Source organism: Orcinus orca, chromosome 6 (assembly GCF_937001465.1).
Source record: "Orcinus orca chromosome 6, mOrcOrc1.1, whole genome shotgun sequence".
NCBI classification, from domain to species: Eukaryota; Metazoa; Chordata; class Mammalia; order Artiodactyla; family Delphinidae; genus Orcinus; species Orcinus orca.
Genome location: NC_064564.1, coordinates 77427977 through 77443478, shown reverse-complemented (window position 1 = coordinate 77443478; position 15502 = coordinate 77427977). Strand labels below are relative to the sequence as shown.

Below are 15502 nucleotides of genomic sequence, written 5' to 3'. Positions count from 1 at the left end.
CATTCAGGAAAGTTTGATGCCTGATCAAATTCCCTTTCAACTGGAATGATCTATTTTTAGAATTAGCTTGCTATTACACCAACAATACAAAAATGCCTTCCTTCTTCTTATAAAACATCCAATCATTATAAAGACCAAGTTCTTCCTTCAGCAACTACCGACTCTTGTACCCAGCCCCCTTCCCCAGAGGCAAATTCAGGGGTCTCCTTGCAAGTTGTTTTCTATGCATTTACACACATCTAAAATGACAACATTGAGATGAAAGCCGTCTGTCATTCAAATCCGATGACTGGAACACTGTTTTTTGAACAGTGTTTCATCTGGAATGACCTTTCAAGATTTAAAACTTTAAAAAGTATATATATATTTAAAATAAAAGTACAACTAAAAAAATAAGAGGAAAACAGGTTTATATCTATTTTAAAAATATATCAACCGGGCTTCCCTGGTGGCGCAGTGGTTGAGAGTCCGCCTGCCGATGTAGGGGACACGGGTTCGTGCCCCGGTCCGGGAAGATCCCACATGCCGTGGAGCGGCTGGGCCCGTGAGCCATGGCCGCTGAGCCTGCGCGTCCGGAGCCTGTGCTCCACAACGGGAGAGGCCACAACAGTGAGAGGCCCGCGTACCGCAAAAAAAAAAAAAAAAAAAAAAAAAAAAAAAATATATATATATATATATATATATATATATATATCAACCGTGGTAGATTCTGAAAGAACTAATGACAAGATTTTTGTTTGCTAAAAACAAGCAAGCAAACAAAGGGAAACAAACCATAAACCAGTGACAATTCAGAGTGGCAGGAACCACCGGGAGGCCGTGCAATGTGTGGACCCTGCAGTCAGGCTGCCCGGGTTTAAATCTAGGCTTTGCCACTTACTGAAGGTGAAATCTGGGCAAACACTTAACGCCATATGTTTTAAGTCTCCTTATCTTTAAAAAGAGAACGATAATAGTATCTACCTCATTAGGCTATCAATCATAGGAAATAAAAGAATATATATAAACCAGTTAAAACAGTGTCTGGCACATAGTAACTACTGAAATAATATAGCCATTCTTCTTAGGAAGAGTGCTGGGACAAGGTGATAAGAATTTTCAAGAAGAGGCAGCAGCCTGAGAAGGGATGGAGGAGCGACTGATATCTTTTTTCTTTTCTTTTTTCTAGTTCAAAGTTCAGCAGTAAAATTAAATACGTCAGTAGCTTATCAGAACTCAGTGGGCTGATCCCAATGGATTGCATCCATATTCCAGAGAGCATCATCAAGTAAGTCCTGATGGTTTTGAAGATTTGGGGAGAAATACTGCATGTCTGGAGAAGGAGATTAGGAAATAACTGATTTATAAAATATGGGGAAAGGGCATTACCTTCTATTTAAAACGAATATTAAATATTCTCCAATAAATATTTTCCTTTCTTATAGCCTAGCGATAACTGTTCTGTTCTTTCAGATCTTCTTTCACATAATCTTCTATTGGTGTTAACTGAAATTTCCTCATTTTTATCTTGAATTTACTACCATTTTGGAGAAAGCCTGAATTTAACATTAATCAGCATATTTGTTACTTGTGTCTAGCATGCCACACAGACCCAGTGTGTTTCGTGCATAGCCTGGATTTCTTTACTGCCTTACATAAAGTAATTTATCGGCTTGACCCTAGGAAAAGAGAAAAAAATTACCCTTTCTCTGTTTTCTTCTCAGTCCTTTTTCTTCATGGTTCCCTTCAGGTGAAAGATAAAGCAGAGTGGTGGGTGGTGCAGTTAGGAATGACCTCCTTACTCAGTACAGGGTAAAGCCTGTGGGAAGAAAGTATGGATACTGAAGGTTGTAGGATTAGGCTGCAAAAATAATACAAATAAAAAGTTAACCGAACAACTGCTTGGAGCTGGGACTTAAAAACATGATGCTGGAGAATGAACCCTCCTAACTGGTTCATTGTTGCAAAAGAGCTATTGTTTACTGTCGATCATGTTTTTCATCCACTGTGTCTGATTCACTAGCTTTCTGTGTGATTAAAACTGGGAGGAATCTAACCATCAGCTCAAGAGAAAACAGTCAAGGATACCCCATCTTCCTCCATAAGATGGAGAGCAAAAGTGACCTCCCAATTTGGGCTTCCAAAAAAGAGTCCCCTCACTTAAAAAAAAAAAGGGCACAGAAACTGGAAGGAAAAGACTCTAATGTGTCTCTGCTGTGCTAGGCACAGAAGTGCTCTATTTATGTCTTTTATTTAATCCCCACAGTAAACCCCCGTTTACGGAGAAGGAAGACAACTTAGGAAGGGGACGTTACTTATGCAAAGTATAAGTAGGAACAAGGAAGAGATGGAACTAGAATTCAAATCCAGGTCAGCCTGGCACCGCAATGCCCATGCCCTTTTCTAGCAGATTTCTTTACTTCCCTTAAAAAACCATCTAAAGTCAAAACTCAGAAGCAGCTGCGTTTGGTTTTCCGGCATCCCAATATCAGGTAAGAACAGAGGATACCGACTGGATTGAGGACTGCCAGTTAGCTCAGCTGAATCAAGCAGAGTGTTCATAAGCTCCTAATGGTGGCTTTAATCCTCACTAGCTTCATAGAGTCCCGAAACCAGCACACCTTCTAGCTCTAGCCTGCTGCCTCACAAAAGGGACCCCATCTCCAAAACCCACTCCTAGTCTTTAAATGTAAAAGTACTGGAGCACCCACCTCCTATAATGCCGTCTCCCTTTGCAAAAGATGACAAGGACCTTCCCTCGTCAAGTGGAAATGAGCACTGGACATTTTCTAGGTAAATATGGCAGTGCTTCCCCGGTGTGGCAAGTGGAAAAAGAGAAGAGAGTGGGCTTTGGAGGCTTAGCATTAGGTTTGAACCTTCCCACCTGCCTCTCTGAGACTTCAGGAAACCTATTTAAAACCCTGAGTCAGGGCTTCCCTGGTGGCGCAGTGGTTAAGAATCCGCCTGCCAATGCAGGGGACACGGGTTCGAGCCCTGGTCCAGGAAATTCCCCCACGCGCGGAGCAACTAAGCCCATGCGCTACAACTACTGAGCCTGTGCTCTAGAGCCCACGAGACACAACTACTGAAGCCTGTGCACCTAGAGCCCGTGCTCCGCAACAAGAGAAGCCACCGCAATGAGAAGCTCACACACCGCAACGAAGAGTAGCCCCCGCTCACTGCAACTAGAGAGAGCCTGTGCGCAGCAACAAAGACCCCACGCAGCCAAAAATAAAATAATTAAAAAAAACAAACTAACAAACTCTGAGTCTCAGCTTCAGCATCTTTAAAAATGAGAAAGTAAGGAGCAATGGAAAGGTCCTGAGGACTGAATGAGAACAGTGTACGTAAAGCATTGAGGAAGCCTGGCACAAAGCTGGCAATCCAGAATGTTATTTATTGTAATTGTGTTGCTTTTAGAGACTTGCTATTTATACAGGGAAGTTTAGTTGTTGAGAAGTTAAACATGCCAGAGGAGCTTTTCATTCATCTACACATGTCAGTTTTCAAGGGCTCCATTTGGGAAAAGTTTCTTTGGCAGGAAGGGCTTCATTTGGAAAGAGTTTCTTCTGGAGGAAGAAATTTACAACCATGCCCGCCCTCCCCATGTGTCCATGATTGATCTCTCCCATCTTTTGTAATCCATCTCCTCTGGATGTCCTTTCTCTCATTTCCGTGACTGACCCTCATTGCCTCATTTTCATATTATGCCATTTTCAAGCCATAGCTCCTTCCCATTACACAATAGCATTCAGAGGGTCTGATCTCATCCAATCCCAAGACCAATATTCAGCTGGGATGGAGCCTGTCATCAAAGGGCTTAAATGCAAGAAAAACGAGCCCAATCTGGAATCAGATTTATAATCACTGATTACAGGCGATTCTTATTATTTGTGGCAGTGATGTTCTCACAAGATTTGAATAAAGTACCGAACCGTTGTTTCTAGGGGGCATACAGGGCTGAGTTTCTGTGAGTACTCAGTCACCACATTTTCACTGACCGATTAATATATAAACTTGTCTTATTGCGTTTCTGTTTAAAGATATTTTATTTGACCTGTACTGTTGATTGACTAACATTGAACTCAGGGCCAACAGCACTGTAACTTGTGCCTGAATAAAGCTTATCTAACACACATACATCCTTCCCTAAGGCACACCATAGCCTCCCTGTGCTTAGGAATACGAGATGGTACTTAAGCACAATGTTTGGGGAACGTTTTTAATAAAGAAAGAGATCGCCAGCAAAAAGCACAAAAATGAGAAAAACATGACACTTCAGAGACTGTAAAAAGCCTACTTGTTTGCAGCAAAAGAGCTGAGACGAGAAGGCAGAGCCTCGCCTCGTTCCACATCAGCTGGGAACCCACAGGTCAGGTGACTCAAATTTCTGGTCACTCTGTGAACATCCACAAGTGACCATGAAAGTGCCGTAAGTACTGCTTTAGAGGTTGCAACTATGGTTTCGCAAGTAGGCGAATTTGCAAACACGGAATCTGCAAATCATGAGGATTGGCTGGATATAATCATAAATTCGAAATAATTGACTATATCTAATAAAAACAAGATTTCTCCCCAAAGGCAATTTGATTACTCTTTGGGTAGGCTTTTCCTCTCATGTTTTGACTGTTCTGTAAAACACTGACCTGTCATTTTTTTTTCCATCTGTCTGTCTGCTCGTTTTCCTCACTGCATTCATTTTTTTATCCTGTAAGGTACGATGAAGAGAGATCTTATAAGAGAAGTGTGAGGTAAAAGTCTCCTGATCTACAGTTCACGCTGGGTCCTCTGTGTGTGTACACCAGTGTCTTACTTGTGGGTGACCTCAACACGCTATCGGAGCAGAGGTCCTCGTACCAGTCCCTTGTAGTATATCATTTCCAGTCTTTGTCTTGTGTGTAAAAAAAGCTGTTGAGGTCAACCTAATTTGCAACTGAAACCTACTAAACCAGACACGTCCCTGACTTGGCCCAGGCTGCAAGCTAACTTTAACTGTCCCCAGCAACTGCTATGGCTGTTTCCAGCTTTATTCAGCCAGCATGTTGCCAATTTTCTTGCAACGTTTATATCTATCATCTTTATGAAGGACTTTGCAAAAGAAACGTACATAAACGTTGAATCGGAGTTCTGAACACACCGTATTTAATTGAAGGAATGTGTCTCAGTGCTCCAAAGGTTGGTTTTTAAAAGCACATACGCTCCACTTATGTCTGGCTCTGCTTTGCTGGGTGACTCTTCTCACGCTCTGCTTGCTTTTTTGTTTCTTTTCTACACTGCTAATTTTTGCTCATGCAGACTGGATGAAGAACTGAGGGAAGCATCAGAAGCAGCTAAGTAAGACTTGGTTTCCATTCAGCAGCTGGCAGTGATGTTGGCTTGCATTTCAGGAATGAATTGGGAGGACCTGCATGCCTGGTGTTTTATTCTTGCATCCTGACAATACTGCCCTTTAAAAGTTTCCTTTGTTCCATGATAGATGTAATTTCTCTTATTTGTACTACAGTCTATTTGCCCCCCACACCCTCCCCCCCCCATGATCTTGGTTATCTTGGTCATCTTGTTACTGTTGTTTAATTTCTTTTAAAAATATACATGCAATTTTAGGCACTACAGCAAAAGAAACACATCGCAGGCACTGCCACATATAGTATAACATCCAGATGATCGCTTGGCTGTATTGAGGCAATAAACCTCACCAGTTCATACTAATGCAGAAAAATGATGGCAAGTTGAATTTTGCAATAGTTTTGTAGAACCAAATTCACGAATTCCCAAGATTTTTTAAAAACACCTTATTTAGTGACTGGCAAATACAGCTTAACTAACAGCTTCTGAGCTATTTGGATGAATAAAAAAATTATTGCTCACTATTATTATAGTTTTCAAAACAGCAAAATCATAACTTTAATGCAAATATAAAACGAATACATGCCAATGATTTTGTTCAACTAATTATTTAATGAAGGAACCAGTAAGCTGTTAAAACCAGTTCAAAGAGCATTTGAAAAGCTAGACATCTATAGGCAGTTTATAAAGGAACATTAGGATGAAAATATTGGTTTAGATACAAAACTGATTAATGTTCAACAGGGCAATAAACTGTAACCTTAGGGTTATCTTTTCCACTGGACAGAAATTATTTGCATCTCTGCTCAATAAAAATCTACAAGTTAACATCTGCCTCTACAGAGTTGTAAGATCAATAGAAAGTCAACTCAGCACTGCTTTTAAAGAACATTCAGGGCTTCCCTGGTGGCACAGTGGTTGAGAGTCAGCCTGCCGATTCAGGGGACACGGGTTCGTGCCCCGGTCCGGGAAGATCTCCTCACATGCCGCGGAGCGGCTGGGCCCGTGAGCCATGGCCACTGAGCCTGCGCGTCCGGAGCCTGTGCTCCGCAACGGGAGAGGCCACAACAGTGAGAGAGAGGCCCGTGTACCGAAAAAAAAAAAAAAGAACATCCAGTAATTTCCTTTTCTTATTTCCCGGTCACAGATAATTTTTCTGACACTTTATGTGAAATCTAGACAAGAATATTTGCTATATTAAGCTTCTCCATTTCACATGTTGCTTACACTGTTAATTTTTTTTTTTTTTTTTTTTTACGGTACACGGGCCTCTCACCGCTGCGGCCCCTCCCGCTGCGGAGCACAGGCTCCGGACGCGCAGGCCCAGCTGCCATGGCCCACGGGCCCAGCTGCTCCGCGGCATGTGGGATCCTCCCGGACCGGGCCACGAACCCGTGTGCCCCGCATCGGCAGGCGGACTCCCAACCACTGCGCCACCAGGGAAGCCCCACTGTTAATTTTTATAACCCGTTCCTGTTTTAATAGATATTGCAAAAGCGGAAAGCCTGGACAATGTCCAAACAGCTACAAATTCTGACTAAGTAAGATCTAAATTAGTGACGCTTTACCTGCGTAGGTGTAAATGCCAATTCCTCATGAAAACAATCCATTTAGATATTTTTTCCCTACAGCACATTTTTATAGCAGGTAATCTGTAGAATTATTTGCTTATAGTGTGGCTCTTTTGGGTTTAAAAACTCAAGGAAAGGTTTTTGCTTTAGAAAGTTTAGCATTAGAGTAGTTTACTGTTAAATACTCCTATCCTCTAGTTTTCTTTCAAGGTAACTGACACCCATTTAGACTAACAATACTCAAAATTACACAAATTTTTACTCTAACAGAATCTTCTTAGTCTCTAACTCAACAGTTGAAAACAAGAAGCTGTGGAAAGAAGGAAGATATTAGAAATCAAGGAACCGAAAGTTGGTGTAATGTACCCCTTCAGCAGTTATCTTTGCTCAAATTGCACTGTCATGAGCTTTCCCTACAAAGAGAACTAGCAGTTAGTTTCCCTTTCGTATTCATTTTTTTAGGATAACGTATTTATGAAATTAAGGAGCTGTTTTCAAGACAAAAGATGAGGAAAGAGCATCAATAATTTTCCAGCCAAACCCACTATAGAGCCCTAGTCATGTGCTATCATTACCATAAAATCTTGCCTCCTTCAATAGTTATCTTCCCTCCATATTTCTACTCTTCCTGCTTAGCTACCATAGGAAAACATTTATCATTTTTGGTTTAGTTGTGTAGCTTTCTCTTTTTTTCTCTCAAATTCTTCATTTTGTTCACTAATCTACTGCCACAGATCCTCTCCCCCGATATCTAAATGGTCTCGGGTGGCCCTGAGATGTCTTGATCTCCTTCCTAAAGGAAGCACCAAGCTCATGCCTAGTACATACTAGATGCTCAGTAAATTTCTGCTGCATGAATTGGTGAATGTGCATAAGACTAATAAGATCACTGCTGTGGGGCAGTGGTTCTCAATCTTAACTGTGCATCAGAATCACCTGGAGCACTTGTTAAAACACAAGTATCCTGGGCCTCGCCCTCAAAGCTTCTGATTCGGCAGGCCTGAGAAATCTGTATTTCTAACTAGTTCCCAGTAATGCTAATACTGCCAGTCTCGGTACCTTGCTTTGAGAATCACTGTCTTAAATGGCTGAATAAAAATAATTAGATTTGTCCCAGGAGATCTATGCTCTTGCTTTGGATTCAGTGAGTAAGCCGCCTGTCTAAATTCTCCTCCAATTGATCCTACTTCTTCTGATGGTGACATTACAGAGATGAGGCAATGAGATATCTCTGCACACCTGAAAACGTGGAAGGAGAAAGAATTTTACTCTGTTGACCCCACCGATGATTGAAATCCCTCAGAATCCTTCCGTTTTGGCATGCTAGCTACATCTTCTTGACTACCTTTCAGCCTCTGAAGTGGTCCCCCAACCCTTGGACAGACTGTAGAGGATGACTTGAGGTTCAGAAAACATAAATCACTGCAGATCTATGGTTAGATTTTAGAAGCCAGAAAAACCAGGTTCCTTTCACGAACAGATGCCCCCTGACTTTCCACACGACCTTAACTAGAACGCTTCAGGCTGGTTCTAACAAAAGCAAACACATACCCTGTCAGGGAACAAAGCCTGTCTGTCTTTAGTCCCACTAGTGTTTTTAAACATTCACCCTCTCCCCACATACACATACACACACACACACATACCACCTCCACCTCTAATTGACTTTCAGAAGGCAATTTCCTCAGCCTGCCTTATTTTTTTCCTTAAACCTTTAGTTTTATATAGGAAAGAAAATACTTTCAAAGGATAAGTTGTATCTATAGAGCCGTTCTTATTTTGAAAACGGCGAAGAATCCGTCTGTCGCCTCTGGGGTGACAGTAATACGTGAACTGCAAATTGCTGTTTGCCTTGGAAGGATTACGCAAAGTTAAAAAGCAGAAAAGCTAGGTTTGGAAGACTGCCCTGCCTTGATTCCACTGCAGCTTCACTAGGTTTTTCTAGAACAGTCAACACTTGCCTGACTGTCCTTGTTCACTAGAGTTGCCAGGTATCCTCCATAAAAATACCACCACCAGCGAGAAGGGTAGCTGGAGAGGGGCAAAAAGCCCTCTGCCCTTCTCAGGGAGCCAGACTTCTGCCATTTTCAACAAAATACCTAACATTAATAACCGAACCTCTGATGTGCAGACAGATACCCCGGCTTGTGAAATTATTCACATTACAAAAGGAACTCCCGCACGTAAAAAGGATCACAGCATCTCTTTAAATGGCGTTTGTTTGCCAACAATAAAATATTTACCAGAGGGGAACAAGTAACAGTTGGAGTGTTAAGTATTAATTGGAAATTAATATAAAGCAAGTTTGAAATTGGCTAACAGAGGAATCACATGGAATATCAAAAGCAGCTAATATTACACAAGAAAGTATAAACACATTCATACACCATAATAAAAGTTTCCTTATTTTATATGGTTACATTTTTTTTTCTGGACGCAATCAGTTTAGGTTAATGTTAGGACTCACTTGTTTGACCTGAATACAGATCAGCTGTAAGGTATTTTTCTGTAACAACACCAAAGAAAGCTGAAACTGGCATTCTTTTAGTGTCTTGGAAAATCTTCGTTGTTGTGAAAACTGAAAGTTAACTGTGTTCGTATGTAAATAACGTCAGGCTGCTTGAGAAGGATTGTCCTTTGTGTCTAAAATATTATATTATTTGGGTTACAAATAAAAATTTGCAATATAATGTTCCCTGAATAAGATAGATTGAAAAGTCAGGAAAAAGAAAAAACAAACAAACAAAAAAAACAAGGACAGAAGAGACCGCTGGAGGTGTTTGGAGTTCTCAATCTTCCTTTTATGGTTCTAAATCAGAAGCAATTACTATATTTCAAAACTGATGGTAAAAGAATCAGAGCTTAATCTCATCATCTGTTCAGGTGTAGATGTGTTCAGTAGTAGCAATGGGACCACACTAAACAGTTTAAAAAGGCCAAATCTGTCACGTTTACAAAGTGGTAACAGTGGAGAAAATGTTTACTGCTTCCTTTTTTTTCCTCCCCCCCCTTGCACTCAGAACTAGCTGCCTTTACAATGAACCAGAAATGTCTTCTATGGAGAAGGAGTAAGAATTCACCATCAATAACAACTGTGTGGTTACTTATTATGTTGTATGGCTGGGCTCTGAAAGACAAAATACATTGAGGATTGGGTAAACACCGTTTAGATGTTCAGCTTTCATGTTCTCTATTCCTGAATTTAGAAACTTAAAGAGAAATGTGCCAGCTTAACACCATCTCACTCATGATCACCATTAGATGACGTAAGGACAACCTAAGTCTTCATTTGGCATTCTATTTTTCCAGTCCAAAAGTGAGGAGAAAATGAGTATTTGAGCCAGATGTAAAAGCATTTGGGCAAGAGGAATGCAACTCTGCTTTCTGAATTACATCATTCATATTTTAATTAGTGAAAGTAGGGACTTCCATTTGAACTTATGTTGGTGGATGGGAGAGAAAACGTCCTTATTTCGAAAATTCAAGAGGCAGTTGAGTCTGGATGGAACTTTAGAAATGATCTAGTCCATCTAGTCTCATCCTGTGAGAAACAAAAATTGAGCATGTACTGGGTTCTTACCATGTGCCAGGTTCTATGTAAAAACCTGCACGCACACTCTCTGATTTTTATCCTCAGAATAAGCCAGTGAGGTGCGTTTTGTAGATAAGGAAAGAGCAGCATAGAGAGATTAGCTGGCCAGTCCAATTTGTACAGCTGTAAGAATGGCCCAGAGCTGGGACTGGAGCCTTTGCAGGGCAGTTTCAGAGCCAGTGGTTTTGAAATCAGAGAGAGGTGGTCTTAATGCTGGAATGGTATTCAACCTCTGATCTAAGAGAACACCGGGGAGGACAAAATTTGTCGCCTAAGACAAATAGAGTTCGTTATTGTCCCGGTCAGTTTCAGGGAATAAACTGTGGTCACCATGATGCTCTCAGGGAAATTGGCCATCCAATCGGGGACTCCTAATTGGGTTTGAGTTGTGGAGAGTTTAACCTTGTCCTTCTTCACAGGAATCCAGAAGGAGGAGCAAAGATCACATTTAAATGTATCTGCTATTGTCACATTTTGTTCTCTTGTGACCTCCTTTCCCTGGAGGAGGTCTGAAGGGAAACTGGAAAATCCCAGTGCACTTACTCTGCAGTTGCCATGGTGACCTTACAGTTTAAGGAAGTTTATACACAAAAACTTGAAAGAGAAGGTCTTTACTGAAAAGTACATAAAGAACAAAGGCTGTAAAAGAGACCTTTGAAATCGAGCAGCTACTCTTCTGAAGGGTACACTGGTCCCACCTTTTTTGAGATGAAGACAGCAAATGCTTCAAGCAAACTGTCACGCGAAAGTTCGGCAAAATAAAAAAAAACCATAGGCCCTTATAGTCCATCTAATCCTTTGTGCAAATCATCCCTCCCGCATCAAAACAGCGTCCCCTAGAGCAGAGTCCTGTGCCCACAGTTAACGCGGACGGATGTCCCTCACTAACCTACAGCTGCTGCATCTGCGGGCTTACCCACTCCTTTGCCTGCCTTGTGTGTTCTGTTCCTCATCTGTATAAAGGGCTGTTTGGGCTGGGGAGAGGGCAAAACACTGCTTCTGTTGGGCTTCATTCCAGGGATGGGCATGGGGGCGGGGGGATGCTGCAAATTGTTAATGTTACTTCCCACTTCTTAGAAAATACTCATCTCCGGGCTTCCGCTTTCTTCAGCCCTCTCTTTCCTAAGCTCTTCTTTACCAGACACACGCTCACAGTGTGGAGGATGTGAAACGGGATGAGGGCCAGAGTGGCTGAGAGTTTTTTCTGCTGACTTCCAGCCCTGGGTTTCTGGCTTTCTTTAATATCGGAATACCAGGCTTCGTTTACCTTCTGGTTCCGGAGTGGAAGCATTTTACACCTTCTCTAGCTAGTATTAAATGGATAAACTGCAAAATGGGCAAAGGCTCTTCCAAGGAGCTCAATTAAGGCCAAGAATAAAACGCGATGTGTGCTGATACTGTCATGGCCTCATGTTCCTGAGAGAGAGAAGGGAAGGTTAAGTCCATCTCCCTGCTCTTCCTACAGCGAACAGGAGAGTTTCCTTTTATCATTAAACAATATTGTCAGAAGCTTTGTAAGAAACTTCATTTAACACACGTTAGAAGCCAAACTAGCCTATAGGAAATGAGCAGAAAGCTACTATGTCTCACTGGAAAATTAGTTCTAGAAAGTGAAGCCCGTCTGCCCAATGAGGAATACTCCTTTCATATTTCAAGTCTGATGAAAAGTCAGTTTTTTCCGAAAAGCATACTATTTTTAAAAGTAGCCCCAGGTGCTTGTCTCCTTCACTGTCAGGTTTGGATTTTATTTATTCATTCATCTCCTAAAACCTGCAACATGACTTTTTATATTCTTACACACATAAAAAGTCTACATGATCCAGGAGAAGTGGTTCTGTGTGGGGAGACTTAAATTAGTAGCTTCACAACACAACTGTTATCTCGGAAATTAATCTTCAGTGTGGTTTCCTGTATTAACTTAAAAAGCATCCACTCTTGACTATCTCTTGCTCCTTCCATAAACTGGGTTATTAAATTTCAACTTTTCAGCTTCTTGTTTACCAAAAGCTGAAGGGTTAAATTAAACCCTAAAAAGTTTACAAAAAAGTCAGTATGAAAAATGAGGTGTTTCAAAATGGTGTGCTTTTTCCAGATTTTTATCAGGTGCTAGGTGATGAAACAAAGTGACCGTGCCCTTTAAACTTTTCAAGACGATTTCAAGTGTTCTGACCCACATTCACACTCTTCAGATGTTGTGCCCCAGATGTAATAAATATTTTCTTGGTCTGCGAAAGAAACTGAGCCACCACCATAGGAATTAGAATAAAAATCCAATCGTCAATCAAACTTAATAACATTCTTTTGGGAATAACTGCAGCTGGAAGTCCATTTTTGAAGCAAAAACAAGTCAAGAAGGATCTGTCTTTTGAAAATGCATATTAGAAAAAGATCTAATCTAAAAGATCGAAGGGGTCAGAGTGGATAAAAAAGAAGACACCTCCATGGTAAAACCCTGCTGGTAAGAAGACAAGTCAGATCCTTGAGGGCATAAAATAGAGATTAATATCCATGACAACCTGGCCTCTCCTGACAGCATGGCTGGGTTTGAAAACTCCCAATGGAGACAAGATTATTGTAAGCAGAGAGATGATTTCCCCATTTCAGAAAGACACAGAGCTGCTACTGCTACTCTACTACTAGTACGAATATTACTGCTACTAATAATAGACATTTACTGTGCGCTCATTCTGTGCAACTGAAAACACTGTAGACTTAATCCGTAGCAAGCCGTGAGAGAGACACAATTGTTCTGCTTTACAGATACAGACATGGAGACTTAGAGAAGATAGGTAACTAGGCCAAGGCCCCAGAGCTAAGAAGTGGTCGAATTGCTGAGGGTATTTCAAAGGAAGGATACCTTAACTACTGTAAACTGGATGGGCTGGCTTTATTTGCAGAGCTGCGAGAATAAACAGGGCTCAGCTGCTGCAGATTCCACCCGCAAAGCACAGTAACCTTTGCAAGATACAGACTTAAGGCTCGGGAGGGAGGGCAGACCTAAGCAAAATCCGCACATACTTCCCAAGCTGCCTGTTTCAAACAAAGCGTTTTTCTTTTCTCATGGTGGAAGTTCTTCCTCTGAGTGTTCACTGGCTGTAGCCCTCTTCTTTGGTAGATGCCAGGAAGTTGTGATATGTTCACAGGAGGTGGAAGAGAGGCACAAGTGGCCCGAAGCCATTTTAGGCTTATTCCCTAGATATTTGGGAACTCAGTGGACATTCTTTTTTTTTTCCATCTTTTTTTTTAATTGAAGTGTAGTTGATTTACAATGTTGTGTCACTTTCAGGTGTACAGCAGTGATTCAGTATACATATATATCATATATATATATATGGTATATATATATTCTTTTTCAGATTCTTTTCCCTTGACCTGGAGATTATCATATTAAGTGAAGTAAGCCAGAGGACAAATGTCATGTGATATCACTTATATGTGGAATCAAAAAAAAGAAAACCCAATACAAATGAACTTATATACAAAACAGAAATAGGCCCACAGACATAGAAAACAAACTTATGGATACCAAACTCAATAGACATTCTTTACAACAAGCTTTTCTTAGGATATAAGAATCCATCTCCTTAAAGTAGTTGGCGCCCTTTTCAGGCAAATCCTTTGACTTTAGAAAATTTTGGAGGGTGAGAGTGAAAGCAGTGGAGTCACAGCCGGCGAGTCCCTCTCGCGTCACCTGGAGGGAAAAGAGAGCGCCTCACACCCATGGACACCGCACACACACGGTTCAGAAGCACACAGAACCAACCACGTGCCATCACGGAAATGACAGACGATTCAGGAGCGAGGTGGCCCCTACCTGCGGGGAGGGACGTGTGGGCCACAGTAATGCTAGCCCCCCTCGGTTTATCAGTTTTTTTCTAAATTATGGTAAAATACACCTAACACAAACTGTACTGAATAGTGCCTTGACCATTTTTAAGTGTACAGTTCAGTAATGTTAAGTACATTCACGTTGTCAGGCAACCGATCTCCAGAACGTTTTCGTCTTGCAAAACTAAAAATCCATCCCCATTGAACCACAGCTCCCAGCCCCCCACCCCCTTCGACTTTCTGTCTGAATCTGACTGCTCTAGGGCCCTCATATAAGTGGAATCACATGATATTTATCTTTCTGTGACTGGTTTATTTCACTTGGCTTAATTCCTCAAGGTTCATCCATGTTGTAGCAACTGTCGGTTTCCTTCCTTCTTAATATTCATTGTATGTATAGACCACGTTTTGTTATCCATTCATCCATCGATGGACACTTGGGTGGCTTCCACCTTCTAGCTACTGTGAACGGTGCTGCTGTGAACATGGGTGTAAAAATATCTGTTTGAGTCCCTGTTTTTAATTATTTTGGATATGTACCTAGAAGTGGAATTGTTGAGTCATATGGTAGTCCTATTTCTAATTTTTTGAGGAACCTCCATACTGTCTCCCATAATGGCTGCAGTAGTTTACATTCCCACCAGCAGTGCACAAGGGTTCCCTTTCCTCCAACACTTTTGTTTTCTGTTTTTCCGATAATAGCCATCCCGGTGGGTGTGAGGTGGCATCTCATTGTGGTTTTGACTTGTGCTTTTTAAATAACAGCTTTACTGAGATAGAATTCACCCATTTAAACTGCACAGTTCAGCGGCACAGCATCGTCACTGAGTTGTACAACCAACGCCGCAATCAATTTTAGAACATTTTCCTCACCTCAGAAAGTAACCCCATCACTCTCCATTTCCCCTGACCCCAAGTCCCTGGCAATCACCAACCGACTTCCTGACTATATCTGCCTCGTCTGGGTGCTTCCTGTCACATGGCACATGGGCTTTGGGTCGGGCTTCTTTCATTTAGCCTCACGTTTCCAAGGTCATACATATGGTAGCAAGTTTATAACTTTTCACGTGTTAGAAACATACTCTTGATGAATTTAACAAAATTTTAAAAGCTCCAAGACAAAACATCTGGGGGGAGGAATCAAAGGTGCTATGCATGAAAAAAGGTCAACAGTGGTTTTCTTTGG

The 15502-nt window shown here is 41.4% G+C and overlaps 2 protein-coding genes across 15 annotated transcripts in view; one reads left to right on the top strand and one right to left on the bottom strand.

Annotated features, from left to right (window-relative positions):
• GCNT1 (glucosaminyl (N-acetyl) transferase 1) overlaps positions 1-15502 on the bottom strand; it is a 202272-nt gene that overhangs the window by 18722 nt on the left and 168048 nt on the right. For all 4 annotated transcript variants that reach the window (XR_007477796.1, XR_007477798.1, XR_007477797.1 and 1 more), the window contains exon 4: positions 1682-1798. The gene's annotated coding sequence lies outside the window, so the exon portion shown is untranslated. The remainder of the gene's footprint in view (positions 1-1681; positions 1799-15502) is intronic.
• PRUNE2 (prune homolog 2 with BCH domain) overlaps positions 1-15502 on the top strand; it is a 96493-nt gene that overhangs the window by 77244 nt on the left and 3747 nt on the right. For 3 of the 11 annotated variants that reach the window (XM_049710814.1, XM_049710822.1, XM_049710823.1), the window contains 4 exons: positions 1169-1267; positions 4695-4730; positions 5275-5313; positions 9917-9964. In XM_049710814.1, coding sequence (XP_049566771.1) covers positions 1169-1267; positions 4695-4730; positions 5275-5313; positions 9917-9964 — 222 coding nt within the window. The other 8 variants (XM_049710821.1, XM_033440250.2, XM_049710815.1 and 5 more) reach the window with 7 other exon arrangements.